This window comes from Cygnus olor, unplaced genomic scaffold, assembly GCF_009769625.2.
Source record: "Cygnus olor isolate bCygOlo1 unplaced genomic scaffold, bCygOlo1.pri.v2 scaffold_78_ctg1, whole genome shotgun sequence".
In the NCBI taxonomy this organism is placed as follows: Eukaryota; Metazoa; Chordata; class Aves; order Anseriformes; family Anatidae; genus Cygnus; species Cygnus olor.
In genome coordinates this window covers 157257-171862 of record NW_024429178.1, presented here as the reverse complement: position 1 = coordinate 171862, position 14606 = coordinate 157257, and the positions used below count along the sequence as shown (strand labels likewise).

General features: G+C 53.0%; 2 protein-coding genes across 2 annotated transcripts; both read left to right on the top strand.

Moving 5' to 3' along the window:
- The first annotated feature begins 6698 nt into the window (after positions 1-6698).
- LOC121063392 (olfactory receptor 14C36-like) lies at positions 6699-10092 on the top strand. Its single transcript, XM_040543815.1, has 2 exons — positions 6699-7199; positions 10063-10092. Exons 1-2 carry the CDS (start codon positions 6699-6701, stop codon positions 10090-10092), a joined length of 531 nt encoding a protein of 176 aa, XP_040399749.1.
- Positions 10093-13352: 3260 nt separating this feature from the next.
- On the top strand, positions 13353-14315 carry LOC121063390 (olfactory receptor 14A16-like). The gene has a single exon (XM_040543814.1). The coding sequence runs from the start codon at positions 13353-13355 to the stop codon at positions 14313-14315; it is 963 nt and encodes a 320-aa protein (XP_040399748.1).
- The last annotated feature ends 291 nt before the right edge of the window (positions 14316-14606 follow it).

Sequence of the window (14606 nt, the reverse complement as noted above, 5' to 3'; positions counted from 1 at the left end):
ACCGAGTACAGAACTGACACCACCAGCTCCAGGTGTGCTGAGTAGATGAAGGGGGGCTTCAGGTGGGCAAATGTGGCAGTGCTGATAGACAGGGAGACCACAGCCAGGTGGGGGAGGCACGTGGAAAAGGCTTTGTGCGGGCCCTGCTCAGAGGGCATCCTCAGCACGACCCTGAGGATCTGAATATAGGACAGCACAATGAAAACAAAGCAAACAACACCTAAACAGAAGCTAAATGCAATGAACCCAACTTCCCTGAAGTAGTCTGAGTCTGAGCAGGAGAGCTTGAGGATCTGGGGGATCTCACAGAAGAACTGGTCCACAGCATTGCCTTGGCAGAGGGGCAGGGAAAATGTCGTGGCCGTGTGCAGCACAGCATTGAGAAAGCCACTGCCCCAGGCAGCTGCTGCCATCTGGGCACAAGCTCTGCTGCCCACAATGGCAGCGTAGCGGTCGTAGGACATGACTGTGAGAACATAAAATTCTGCTCCAACGAAGCAGACAAACAGAAAGACCTGTACAGCACACCCTTGATAGGAGATGGCCCTGATGTCCCAGAGGGCATTGGCCATGGCTTTGGGGAGAGTGGTGGAGATGCAGCCCAGGTCGAGGAGGGCGAGGTTGAGGAGGAAGAAGTACATGGGGGTGTGGAGGCGGTGGTGGCAGGCTACGGCGGTGAGGATGAGGCCGTTGCCCAGGAGGGCAGCCAGGTAGATGCCCAGGAAGAGCGCGAAGTGCACGAGCTGCAGCTCCCGCGTGTCTGCGAATGGCAGCAGGAGGAACTCGCTCACAGAGCTGCTGTTGGGCATTTCCTGGCTTTGGTCATGGACACTGCCAAATGACAAAAAAAAAAAAAAAAAGAGAGCAATATGAGTAAAGTCTGTGAGCAAAATTCAATTAATTCCCAAGTAAAGCAATACATTCCCTTTTTCCAAGAGGACCTCTGTCTATTTCCCTGTCTGGAGCCCTGCTCTGTGCTGGCTGAGTGTCCTGTACACAGCAGATGCCTCTGCCCAGCAGCTCCCAATGGGCCACCTCTGCTCCAGAGCAGTGGTACACAGAGGTGCCAACAGAGCCATGTGCTTGGAGGAGGGTTCAAGGGAAGGGGATCCTTCTGTTGAGTGAGGGGTGTTTGGCTGTGTGACTCTGTGTGCGTCTTCCCTGTTCAATACCCAGGAGACAAAATCAGCTCACAGACCACCGGCGTCTGGCCAGAGAGAGCAGGGAGCATCTCCTCCTGCCTCACCCTCCGTGCACAGCACTCCCTGTCAGAATCAGGCACCAGCAGCTGCCACGCTGGGCAAGGGACAGAAGCAGGCATGGGCAGGCAGGGCGGACCCAACGCGGTGCCGAGGCTGCGGTGTCGGTGAGGTAGAGCCTGTCCTCACACCCCTGTACCATCTGCCCGGCACAGCCAGCAGAGGGAAAAGAGCTCTGGAGTGCAAGAAGCCTTTGGAATGTGCTCCTTGTCGTATGGTAGGAATTTTGGGGTAAGACCTCTGTGGAGCCAGGAGCTGGACTCGCTGATCCTTGTGGGTCCCTTCCAACTCGGGATATTCTATGATTCTGTGATTCTGTGCCTGCTTCCGTGGAGGAAGGTGGAGGGGGCCTGCAGCAAATGTGTCTACTTCCACTGAGATGTAGGGTTCAGACACCTCATATTCTCACCCCCCCCCCAGATTATAAATGCCATGACAGAAGCTGTGAGAGGAAGAGGAGACCAGGGGCTGCTGCAAGGAAGGCGCCTGCACTGCAGGGGATGGCAGGGAGGGAGCAGCTCCCTCTCACCGCCTGCCCATGTCCCTGCTGCCTGCAGCTGTCCCTGCCAGCAGCTCTTTCTCTGTCCCCACGTCTCCTCCCGTCCATGCTCACAGACCCCATCCCACCCGCTGTGTGCCCAGCTCTGCCCTGCAGACACCTCCCGGGGATGGGGACAGCTCTGGGGACATCTCCCTGTCTGCAGGTCCTAAAGACCAGCTCAGAAAAGCCCTGGTGCAGTCTGTAAGCAGGGAGAAGGGAAGGGATATTCTCAGGTTCCTCACTAACCTCTTTATGTCTCTGTTCAATGCAATAGGAAGCTCCATCACCTGTGCAATCCCTACAACTCAGTTAACACAGAGCCTGCCCCAGAATCAGAGCAGGAAAAGGCAGGCAGAGACTGCAGAAAGTGCCTTCTCCTTGCAGGCAGCCCCTGCCCTCCCCTTCCTCTGACCAAGGCTGCCCTGCAGCACCTTCTCCTCTGCACTTCACAAGCCACGAGAGACATCCTGGCAGCTCCTGGCCAGGCAGAGATGTCCCGGACCCAGGAGCCCCTTCCAGGAACCTCCCCTGCACTGTCCTGCAGCCAGAGACTTACCCTGTGCAGGGCTGTGAAGGTTTCTCGTGCACTGAGCTCTCGTCTGCCCGCACCCTCCAGGCTGCCTGGAATCCCTTTCTGCCTGGGTGCGTGCGGTCAGAGCCCCCAGCCCTGCTGCGCTGTGCAGAGGAGCTGCTCCTGGCCAGAGCTGTCTCTCTGCACCACGGCCCTCTTGCCAGGAGCTCTCTCTGTCCCAGGAGCCCGGCCCAGCTCAGCACCGGACGCCCAGACCAAGGCATTGCAATCCCCCCTCGGGGGGCTTTGGGGAGGAGCCCACGATCCTCAGGCACTGAGAGACAATTGAAGACATCTCTCCAGAAGTCCAAGTCAGAGGCAAGTTTCCTGCAGTGTCCCCCTGAGGGCCAGCACTGACCCAGCCTCCCTTGGAGCTCGTTAGAGCAGAGCATTGGAGCAGTGAGGACAGGGAGACAAAGGCAGTGTGAAGGTGGCACTGATGTGTAGGAAACCTGGATGTGTTTCACCAAGCACAAGGGCCAGGCCTTGACCACTGGCCCCTGGGAAGGGAGATCCTTTCCCTTCTGTCCCGGTTTCAGGTAGGACAGAGTTAATTTTCCTCCTAGTAGCTGGCAGGGTGCTATGTTTTGGATTAGGATGAGAAGAGCGCTGATAACATGCTGATGTTTTAATTGTTGTAGAGCAGTGCTTACACCAAGCCAAGGACTTTTCAGCTTCTCGCTCTGTCCTGCTAGCGAGCAGGCTAGGGATGCAGCAGGAGCTGGGAGGGGACAGACCCAGGACAGCTGACCCAACCTGGCCAAAGGGGTATTCCATACCATCTGACGTCATGCTGAACAATATATAGGGGTGGCTAGCCGGGGTGGAGGGGGGTCCGGCTGCTCGGGGATAGGCTGGGCATCGGTCAATGCGTGGTGAGCAATTGCATTGTGCATCACTTATTTCGTACACATTATTACTATTAATACTATTATTATTATTATTATTATTATTATTATTATTATTATTATTATTATTATTATTCTTTTCCCTGTCTTAATAAACTGTCTTTATCTCAACTCACAGACTTCACTTTACCATTTCTCTCCCCCATCCCGGAGAGGGAGGGGGGAGAGTGAGCGAACGGCTGTGTGGTGTTTGGCTGCCAGCCGGGCTAAACCACAACACCTTCGCACAGTGCTCAGGGCTCTTCCTGGGGCAGTAGGAGATGGGGATGTGCATGGCCAAGTGCAGGAGAATGGTCCGAGCCCTGCCTGGTTCATGGGTGGGGGCGAGGAGGCCATGAGGCCCTGGTGCTTGAACGATAAGCTGTCTCCTCCTAGGCCTCAGTGGCAGAGACAACAGCCAGAGCCACGGACACAAAGACCTGGATCCTGTTGGGACTTTCAGTTTTGTCAGAGGCCTCTGTCCTCTCCACACCAGGCTGTCCTTGGGACTCCCATACCCGAACCTCTCCCTGCTGGCTGCAGACCCCTCTCCATGTTGTGTCACACTGGATCTGAGCTGAGTCTGATAACTCAGATCTTCTTGGTGGCCATGCTCCTCGTAAGGCAGCTCTGTAGGAGGCTGGCCTGGTTCCTGGTGAGCAGCACCACTGCTCGTATGGCATCCCTCGTGGTGCCCAGGCCCTCCTCCTCCTGGGCACTGCTCACTCAGCAGGGTCCCAGTCTGCCCTGTTGTGTGGGGTTCCTCTTCCTCTGGTGCAGGACTGGGCTCTTCTCCTTGAAAATGCCAAGAGGTTCCTTTAGGCCAAATCCTGCAGTTTCTCAAGGTTCCCCTAGACAGATGCTCCATCCTGCCAGCTGTTAATGTCCGCAGGCAGATGGCTGCCCTAAACCAAAGCAAGCTCAAGGGACCTGCACAGGAGATCCCAGTTCAGGCTGGCCAGGTTCAGGGGGACCCCTGCTTGGAAGGTTGGGCGTCGGTCAGTGGGTGATGAGCAATTGCATTCTGCATCACTTGCTTTATACATATAACAATAATAAAAATAAAAATTATTATTATTTATTATTAGTATTGTTACTGTTATTACTCTCTCTTCAATTTCTGTCCATTTAAATTATCTTAATTTCAACCCATTATATTTTGGGGGTGGGTGTCAACTACCATCTGTGTGGTGCTGAGGTGCCTGACGGGTTAAAGCACAACATGTTTGACAACCACAGTCCAACAGCACAAATCACGCTTGTAAAAATCAATCTCTGACATCTACAAAGAGGAGCAGTCGGCGATGATGTCAGCCTGCTTCAGACACCACAGCCCAGCAGAGACCCTGCTGCCTTCAGGAGCTGTCAGCCCTGAGGCCTTGGGGACACCTCGAGGGAGCCCAGTGGCACAGAGCAACCGATGCCATGGTCGGGTGCTGTGCTGCTGAGCTGGGCCGGGCTCCTGGGCCCAAGGGGAGCTCGTGGCAAGAGGGCCGTGGTGCAGAGAGACAGCTCTGGCCAGGAGCAGCTCCTCTGCACAGCGCAGCAGGGCTGGGGGCTCTGACCGCAGCTGGCACGGGGAGAGGAGAGAAGGAGAGAGGGCTTGGAGGCAGTGAGGAGCGCACCAACAGAGGGCAGCGTGTGGCAGGACAGATCTGCAGGCTCTTGGCACCGTGAGTCTCTGGCAGCAGGGCCGTGCAGGTGGGGTTGCCAGAGGGGTCTTCTACAGCTGGCACATCAGATGGCCGATAGCATCTGTCAGGATGGGTCTCTCTGATTCTCCAACGAGGAGTAGAAGGTGCTTTAGAGAATGGCATTTATGGTTGGATGTTTCAAGAGAAAGACCAAGGCAGGGGCTACCTGAAAGGCAAGCCTTTTTCTGTAGGCTGTGCTTTCTGATTCCTGCAGTGGAGGGGAGGCAGGTTTCAGGGTAATGGATTGTCAGGATTGTACAGGAGACTGAGACTCCTAGAGCATTGCAGTGAGGGACCAATATGCCATCAATGAACTTCATAAAGTCCCTTCCCACACCTCAGCCCACAAACTGCACCAACACCATCATTGTGGTCCTCTCAGGCTTTATCCAAGCTGATATTTAGGAGGTACAAAAGCCCTGATACCCCCGCCTTTGGGAGGTGTCTGCAGGCTTGAGGTGAGCACAGATCATTTGCAATGAGCAGGAGCTGCCTCCTCTGCAGGCAGAGCTGCAGCACAGGAGGGTCTGCTGAGTGTCCGTCTGTCCATCCCTGGCCTTGCCTCCCCTGGCAGCAGCACGCTGCCATTCCTCCTGGCTTCTGCACCTGGCCGTGCTGCTGCTGGTCTTGTTCCCAGACTGCCTGGGGATGGGGATTTCTCCTGCCCATGGAGTGAGCCGTCGGGGTGCTTGGGGGAAGGGGAGAACAGGGACATGGTGAGGGGTCTGGAGATGGGCACTTGGAGCCTTGATTCCTCTCCTCTCCAAAGTGGCCTTGTTCTTTTCAGTCAAAGATGTGAGTAGAATTTTCCTGCAGTTCTCACAGGACAGCTGGGACCAGACTTGATGGACAGACTGGCTGTCCTCCTTGAAGGACAATCTGCACTAAAGTGATGATGATCCTGATTTCTCTGATGATGAGCCACAAGGATTCACTTCTTCAATTCCAGCAGAAATACCAGGATTTGTGGCTTGGAATATGTTCTGAGGAGTGGTGGGGCAGCTAGAACATAAATTAAATAAATATATAAATAAATTAATTAATCAATAAGTCACCACAGCTCTGCTCTACAGTTTGGTGAACTAGGAGCAAAACTGGGGAAAAACTCGTTTGATATCAGGAGGGAAGTGAATCTGACATTCTCCAATGTTCCTCTTCACCTCTTGCTGTAGGACAGGACTGACTCCTGCATTACCCATAGCAGAGCCGGCTGTTCTGACAGACACCCCCAGGCAGAATGAATCAGGATGCATGAAAGGAATCTGCCAAATATCAGCCAGAAAGTGGACACTTTATTTGGTGATTTTAAAGGAGAAATGGGATTAGTATTCCTCTGATAAATGTCTTCTCATTTATTACTGTCATGCTCTTTTTTGTTCAGGACCACGTCCCAAAAAAGCAGATGTCCAACAGAAGCTCCATCACTGAGTTCCTCCTGCTGGCATTCGCAGACACGCGGGAGCTGCAGTTCCTGCACTTCGGGCTCTTCCTGGGCATCTACCTGGCTGCCCTCCTGGCAACGGCCTCATCCTCACCGCCGTAGCCTGCCACCACCGCCTCCACACCCCCATGTACTTCTTCCTCCTCAACCTGGCCCTCCTCGACCTGGGCTGCATCTCCACCACTCTGCCCAAAGCCATGGCCAATGCCCTCTGGGACACCAGGGCCATCTCCTATCAAGGATGTGCTGTACAGGTCTTTATATTTGTCTTCTTGATTGTGTCAGAATTTTATGTTCTCACCATCATGTCCTACGACCGCTACGTTGCCATCTGCAAGCCCCTGCACTACGGGAGCCTCGTGGGCAGCAGAGCTTGTGCCCAGATGGCAGCAGCTGCCTGGGGCAGTGGCTTTCTCAATGCTGTCCTGCACACGGCCACTACGTTTTCCCTGCCCCTCTGCCAAGGCAATGCTGTGGACCAGTTCTTCTGTGAGATCCCCCACATCCTCAAGCTCTCCTGCTCAGATGCCTACCTCAGGGAAGTTGGGGCACTTGTGTTTAGTGTTACTTTAGGATGTGGTTGTTTTGTTTTCATTGTGCTGTCCTACGTGCAGATCTTCAGGGCAGTGCTGACGATGCCCTCTTCTCAGGGCCGGCACAAAGCCTTTTCCACGTGCCTCCCTCACCTGGCCGTGGTCTCTATGACTGTTAGCACTGGCTTGTTTGCCTACCTGAAGCCCCCCTCCATCTTCTCTCCATCCCTGGATCTTGTTGTGGCAGTTTCCTACTCGGTGGTGCCTCCAGCAGTGAACCCCCTCATCTACAGCATGAGGAACCAGGAGATCAAAGATGCAGTGAGGAAAATATTTCTATACATGCTTCTTCATCATCAATAATGACTTCATTATTGTGATTATCATCATATCATTTTTGTCATTATAACTATTACCAAAACGTAATATTAGAAATAATCCTAACAGGACTACCTGGTTATTTGGGAAACTGAGAGAATGATTTCCTTAAGTATACTTTTATTAATATTTTAACAACATTTTATATTGATAGAAATAATGTTATTCTTGTCCTCCTGCATAACAAGTTTTAAAATTATTTTTAACCAGTGATAGAATCATGGAATCACAGAATGGCCTGGGCTGGAAAGCACCTCAAAGATCATCTAGTTCCAACCCCCCTACCATAGGCAGTGACACCTCCCAGTAGATCATGGTTGCTCAGGACTTCATCTAACTTGCTCTTGAAGACCTGCACGGATGGGGCATCCAATACCTCTGTGACATTGAAAACCTGTTCCAGTGCCTCACTATCCTGAGTGAAAAATTTCCTTCTAACCTCTAATCTGAATCTCCTTTCTTTTAATTTAAAACCACTTCCCCTTGTCCAGTCATTATCTACCTGAGTAAAGAGTCCTTCTCCATTCACTTTATAAGACCACTTTAAGTATTGAATATCTGCAATGACATCACCCCGAAGCCTTCTCTTCTGGTAGGCTGAACAGCCCCAGCTCTCTCAGCCTTTCTTCATAGGAGAGGTGCTCCAGCCCCTTGATCATCTTCGTGGCCCTCCTCTGGACCCACTCTAACAGCCCACATCCTTCTTGTGCTGGGGGCTCCAGACCTGGACGCAGGACTCCAAGTGGGGCCTCACGAGGGCAGAGCAGAGGGGGACAATCACCTGCCTCCACCTAATGCCCACTCCTCTCTTGATGCAGCCCAGGATGCACTTGGACTTCTGGGCTACAAGCACACTGCTGGCTCATGTCGAGCGTTTCATCCAGCAGAACCCCCAAGTCCTTCTCTGCAGGGCTGCTCTCAATGCGTTCTTCTCCCAGCCTATCCCCATGTCTGGGATTTCCCCGGCCCACGTGCAGCACCTTGCACTTGGACTTGCTGAACATCATTAGGTTAACATAGGCCCAGTTCTCAAACCTGTCCAGGTCCCCTTGGATGGCATCCCTTCCTTCTATAGCATCAACTCCACCTCTCAGCTTGGTGTCATCTGCACTCAATGCCTCTGTCTATGTTGTTGATGAAGATATTAAACAGTACTGATCCACGGACAGACCCCTGAGGTAAAGCACTTGTCATGACCCTCCACTTGGATATAGATCCATTGATCGCCGCTCTGTGGTTTTGACCTTATCCACTGAACAGTGCAGCCATCAAATGCGTATCTCTCCAATTTGGAGACCAGGATGTCATGTGGGACCGTGTCAAAGGTCTTACAGGAGTCCAAGTAGATGACATCGGTCGGACTTTCCTTGTCGTCTGATGTGGTCACTCCATTGTAGAAAGCCATCAGATTGGTCAGGCACCATTTACCCTTCGGTGAAGCCATGCTGGCTGTCTTGGATCACCTCTTTCTCTTCCATGTACCTGACAATGATTCCAGGAGGATCTTTTGCATGATCTTGCCAGGCACTGAGGCGAGGGTCACTGTTCTGGAGTTCCCTGGGTCCTCCTTTCTACCCTTCATCAAAAGGGGAGTGATGTTTCCCTTTTTCCAGTCACCAGGGACTTCACCCGACTGCCAGGACTCTTCAAATAGGATGGAGAGAGGCTTGGCAACTACATCAGCCAGTTCCCTCAGGACCCTGGGATGCAAGTCATCAGGCCCCATAGATTGTACGTGTTTAGTTTCATCAGGTGTTCCCAAACCTGCTCTTCACTTACAGCCGGTGGGACTTTGCCCCCCAGCCTCCATCTGTGGGTTCAGGGAAATGAAAGACTTGGGAAGCCTGACTGGCACTGAAGACTGAGGAGAAGACGTTGTTGAGTCCCTCAGCCTCCTCCATGGCTGTCATTACCAGTTCACCCTTCTCATCCATCAGAGGGGGAACACTCTGCTTGGTCTTTCTTTTCTGAGCAATGTATCTGTAGAATCTCCTGTTAATTCCTGTTATTCTTTGCATCCCTTGCCAAGCTCAGTTCCATCTGTGCCTTGGATGTCCTTATCCCATCCCTGCACATCTGAAACAAAACCATGCGTGAGGGCCTGGGAGAAGGAACCCTGGACCATAGAAGCCATTCTGGAAACAAAACTTGTAGGTAGGAAGCTCAGTTTTGTGGAGGTGCAGAGCTGATGGGCACATTGTGGAGGATGATCCTAAAGACCTTTGTGCCCTTTTCCCTCCTGACAACAACGCCACTTCCTTCTCAGGAATAGAGAAGCCAACAGAGGTGAGACAGATACTCTGGGATGAAGAATGTCATCCGAAAGCTGATCCCAATAAGCTATGGGGAGGTCAGGAGCAGCCTGGACAAGAGAGATGTGAGATTTTGGGGTGGGAAGAAGAGCTTGGCCAGCAGAAATTAATGATTTCACAGAGGTAAGAGGGTTCATGTAATGTAGATGCTGTGGTAACACTGACTTAAAACAGTCACATATGGCCCTTACCTTACTTGAACCAGGAATTTTAATCCCTAAACCTAAATGCTACTCCAACACTCTGAAAGGAATCCATTTTCTTTCTTGTTCACCCTGATCCCTTCTCTTAACACCAGCATTAAAATGCTCTATTTAACCCTAGACTTCTTGGGAGACCTAAAAAACCCTAAACCATAGAGCTTGTCCATACCTTAACCACAGACCTGACACCACAAGCACAACACCAAAGACTCTCACTAAAACTTTGCTTAATCTCTAACCCAGAAAGTGAAAAACAGGTACCAAGGGGGCTAGAGAGAGGTCAGCTCTGCCTCAGGATGTCCTGCCCCAGCAGGAGGAATGTGACTGCGGCAGTGACTGTGAGGTCACTTCTGTCTCTGCAGCTCATAGGGCAGCAGCAGGAACGTGTCACGGAAAGGGACTGTGAGGTCCCTTCTGTCTGTAGGTGGCACGTCGCCCTTGGCTTTTCCCTGGGATCGGCACTTTGGGGCTGACATGTGCCAGTGGCCCTGCTAGGCCAGCAGAAGGCCCCTGCTTGGCATGCTGACTGTGGGATCCCCTCTGCCTCCATCCCCACGAGGACCCAGACAGAAAGAAGGCCCGCATAGGGCTTGTCCTGTCCCTTCTGCTTGAGTCCAGCACTGGACAGCACGAGGCACAAGGCTTGGCTGTGTCTAGCCAAGAAGCTGCAAGGCCAGCAGCAGGCCCAGGGCTTGGGAGATGCTGGTGAGGCGACTTCTGTCTGCTTGGCTGACAGGCCACAAGGAGCCTGATGGGTTGGGATGCCTGCTTCAGGAGTGGTTTCCACACTGTTGGAGCTTTCTTTGGTAGTAGAGAAGAGCAGGAGAGAAAGTGCCACTAAGTGCACCTTGGAATGTTGGCACTGGCCATGAGGAGGAAGAAATGTCCAGGGGAACAACTGGTCTTGCTGTTAGAGCCTGAGGCAAAGAAGACATTAAGTGCCTCAGCCTTTACCTCATCTCTTGTCACCAGGTTTCCCCCCACATCCGGTAAAAGATGATGATTCTCCTTAATCCTCCTTTATTAAAGTATTTACATGAACAGTTTTTTGTTGTTGTTGTTGTTGTTTTTTATAGTAATAGACGGATTGAGCTCCACCTTGCTTCTGGCCCTTCTAATTTTGACCTGCACAGCCCCATAACATTCAGGACACAGCTGCAGGCAAACTGATAGCATGCATGAGAAGGAAGCACAGAAGAGGTGGAACGTGGCAGCCTTCCATCCCCTGCCCCTCTGTGACTCTGTGCTGCAATTCCATTTAGCTGGTTACTCCTGTATCATCCAAACTTCCCTGCAGCTCCTGATGCTGCTGTCTTGTCAGAGATAGCACAATCACAGGAAGGTTGAACGGTCTGTCTGCAGACGTGAACAGCTGACAGAATGGAGCATCAGCGTGGGGGAACCTTGAGAAACTGCAGGATTTTGCCTACACAAACCTCTTGACCTTTACAAGGAGAAGAGCCCAGTCCTGCACCAGTGGAAGAGGAACCCCACCCATCAGGGCACACTGGGACCCTGCTGAGTGAGCAGTGCCCAGGAGAAGGAGGGCCTGGGCACCACGAGGGATGCCATACGAGCAGTGGTGCTGCTCACCAGGAACCAGGCCAGCTTCCTACAGAGCTGCCTTACGAGGACCATGGCCATCAAAAAGATCTGACTTAACATACTCAGCTCAGATTCAGTGAGATACCAGCCACACAGTGGTCTACATGAACAGGTAACAAGGTACAGGTCTGGGATTCCCTAGGACAGTCTGGTGTGGAGAGGAGCAAGGGCTGTGGCAAGGCTGAGAGTCCCAACAGGACCGAGGTCTTTGTGTCCGTGGCCACGGCTGTTGTCTCTGCCACTGAGGCCTAGGAGGAGACAGCTTATCGGTAAAGCACCAGGGCCTCGTTGCCTCCTCGCCACCACCCATGAACCAGGCAGGGCTCGGACCATTCTCCTGCACTTGCCCATGCACATCCCCATCTCCTCCTGCCCCAGGAAGAGCCCTGAGCAGAGTGTGAAGGGAAAGGATCTCCCTTCCCAGGGGCTGGGGTCAAGACTTTACCCTTGTGCTTGGTCAAACACATCCAGTTTTCTACACATCAGGGTCACCTTCACATTGCCTTTGTCCAATTGTCCTCAGTGCCTCCAATGCTCTGCTCTAACGAGCTCCAAGGGAGGCTGTGTCAGTGCTGGCCCTCAGGGGGACACTGTAGGAAACTTGCCTCTGACTTGGACTCCTTGAGAGATGTCTTCAATTGTCTCTCAGTGCCTGAGGTTCGTGGGCTCCTCCCCAAAGCCCCCCGAGGGGGGATTGCAATGCCTTGGGCTGGGCGTCTGGTGCTGAGCTGGGCCGGGCTCCTGGGACAGAGAGAGCTCCTGGCAAGAGGGCCGTGGTGCAGAGACACAGCTCTGGCCAGGAGCAGCTCCTCAGCACAGCGCAGCAGGGCTGGGGGCTCTGACCACAGGTGGCACGGGGAGAGGAGAGAAGGAGAGAGGGCTTGGAGGCACTTGGCAGTGGGAGGATGCTGAGAGCTGCCTGCAGGAGAAATCTGCACAGCCCTTGACAAGGGAAGTCTCTGGCTGCAGGGCCATGCAGCTGCACGTCCTGGAAGGGTCTCCCGCTGGATCTTGTTCCTGGGAGGCCAGTGGGCAACGCAGTAGGCTTTGGGAGTCCTACTGGATGGCACTGCAAGGTGAGGAAGTCTGGCAGAAGCCCCTCGGAGTGCCCTAAGCCAGGTACCCCTGGTCAGACAAGAGTGGGGTGGCCAAGCCTCCTGCAGACACTGCAGGGTGCAGCTGGGATGCTGGCACACCGCAGCTTTAAGATATCCAGCCCTGTCTGTGGGGCATCCTCCTGGTCTGCAGGCTTCTCTGCAGCAGGATGCAGCTCTCTCGTGGCATCCTTGTGTTATCCAGGTGCCCTAAGGAGGAGACACCTCTGCTCTAAGGCCGTCTGTGCTGCTGGATGGCTGTCTGTGGGCAGCCGGAGTGAGGCCTCTGCTCCCCGGTTTAGGTGGGAAGAGCTGAGATCCTGCTCATGCAAGACAGGGTGAGGATTCTGTCCTGTTGCACTTGGACTGGGGCTTCTCTGCTCTCAGCTCTCTCCAGTTTCTTCTCAGGGAAACACCTGAGCAGGACGGTCCTGCAGCTCACAGAGGGGTGACACAAGGCAGCTGAGAACAGGAGTGTTCAGCAGTGGCATCCGCAGCTCTGTTCTGCATTGGGATGCTTTGTTTGAAACAGCACTGCGAATTTCATTGACCTGATCAATGGACTGAACTTGAGTTCCCCCATGTTGCTGCCTCCCTCCTGCTGCACAGCAGGAAGGACTCCTCTGGAGCCCACAGCAGCCCCTGCTCCCAGTGCCACTCTCAGCCAGCACCAGCTGCAGCTCAAGCAGGAAAGCTGCAGAAAGGTTCTCCTGAACAGAGACAGGCTTGTGATAGGGATGTTCTAAGGCTTGCAGTAGGTTTTCCTGAGATAAGTCTGTTCTAACTTCTTCTACCTTTTCCTCTTCAACAGACAACTGTGTCCCAAGTCAGAAAATGTCCAACAGCAGCTCTGTGAGCGAGTTCCTCCTGCTGGCATTCGCAGACACGCGGGAGCTGCAGCTCGTGCACTTCGCGCTCTTCCTGGGCATCTACCTGGCTGCCCTCCTGGGCAACGGCCTCATCCTCACCGCCGTAGCCTGCCACCACCACCTCCACACACCCATGTACTTCTTCCTCCTCAACCTCGCCCTCCTCGACCTGGGCTGCATCTCCACCACTCTCCCCAAAGCCATGGCCAATGCCCTCTGGGACACCAGGGCCATCTCCTATCAAGAGTGTGCTGCTCAGGTCTTTTTCTTTCTGTTCTTTATATCAGCAGAATATTCCCTTCTTACTGTCATGTCCTATGACCGCTACGTTGCCATCTGCAAGCCCCTGCACTACGGGAGCCTCGTGGGCAGCAGAGCTTGTGCCCAGATGGCAGGAGCTGCCTGGGGCAGTGGCTTTCTCAATGCTGTCCTGCACACGGCCACTACGTTTTCCCTGCCCCTCTGCCAAGGCAATGCTGTGGACCAGTTCTTCTGTGAGATCCCCCAGATCCTCAAGCTCTCCTGCTCAGACACCTACCTCAGGGAAGTTGGGGCACTTGTGTTTAGTGTTTCTTTATTATTTGGTTGTTTTGTTTTTATTGTGCTGTCCTATGTGCAGATCTTCAGGGCTGTGCTGAGGATCCCCTCTGAGCAGGGCCAGCACAAAGCCTTTTCCACGTGCCTCCCTCACCTGGCCGTGGTCTCCCTATTTGTCAGCACTGCCATGGTTGCCTACCTGAAGCCCCCCTCCATCTCTTCCCCATCCCTGGACCTGGTGGTGGCAGTTCTGTACTCGGTTTTGCCTCCAGCAGTGAACCCCCTCATCTACAGCATGAGGAACCTGGAGCTGAAGGATGCCCTGTGGAAATTGATGACTAGATGTGTTTTGGAAGCAGTAAATTTCCATTCTACCTCTGCAGATGACTAATAATGTCAATAACTACAAGAACAGCTAATATTATATATATAATTATTTTGGGGTGTGTTTGTGTATTTATGAGTGTTTTTATTACAGGACTTTCTTTGGTTTCATACGGCTAAAGTTTCCCATTGGAATGATATGATTCATCTCATTTCTTTTAGAATATGTACCTGTCAAGTATAGCTCAGAGATCCTGTATATGAGGAGCCAGGCCCTCTGTGAATTTAAATAAAAGAAAGGAGGCTGCACTGCCTTCCTTGTGTGACGTCCTTCCTCTGAGAGCTGCTCTGGCTCTGC

What these genes read in the sequence shown, in the direction of transcription:
- LOC121063390 (XM_040543814.1), top strand. Translation starts at nt 13,353, where the DNA reads ATGTCCAACAGCAGCTCTGTGAGCGAGTTCCTCCTGCTGGCATTCGCA.
- LOC121063392 (XM_040543815.1), top strand. Translation starts at nt 6,699, where the DNA reads ATGTCCTACGACCGCTACGTTGCCATCTGCAAGCCCCTGCACTACGGG. An exon ending in ACTCGGTGGTGCCTCCAGCA is followed by an intron (nt 7,200 to 10,062) that starts GTGAACCCCCTC and finishes TCTCTAACCCAG; the next exon opens with AAAGTGAAAAACAGGTACCA.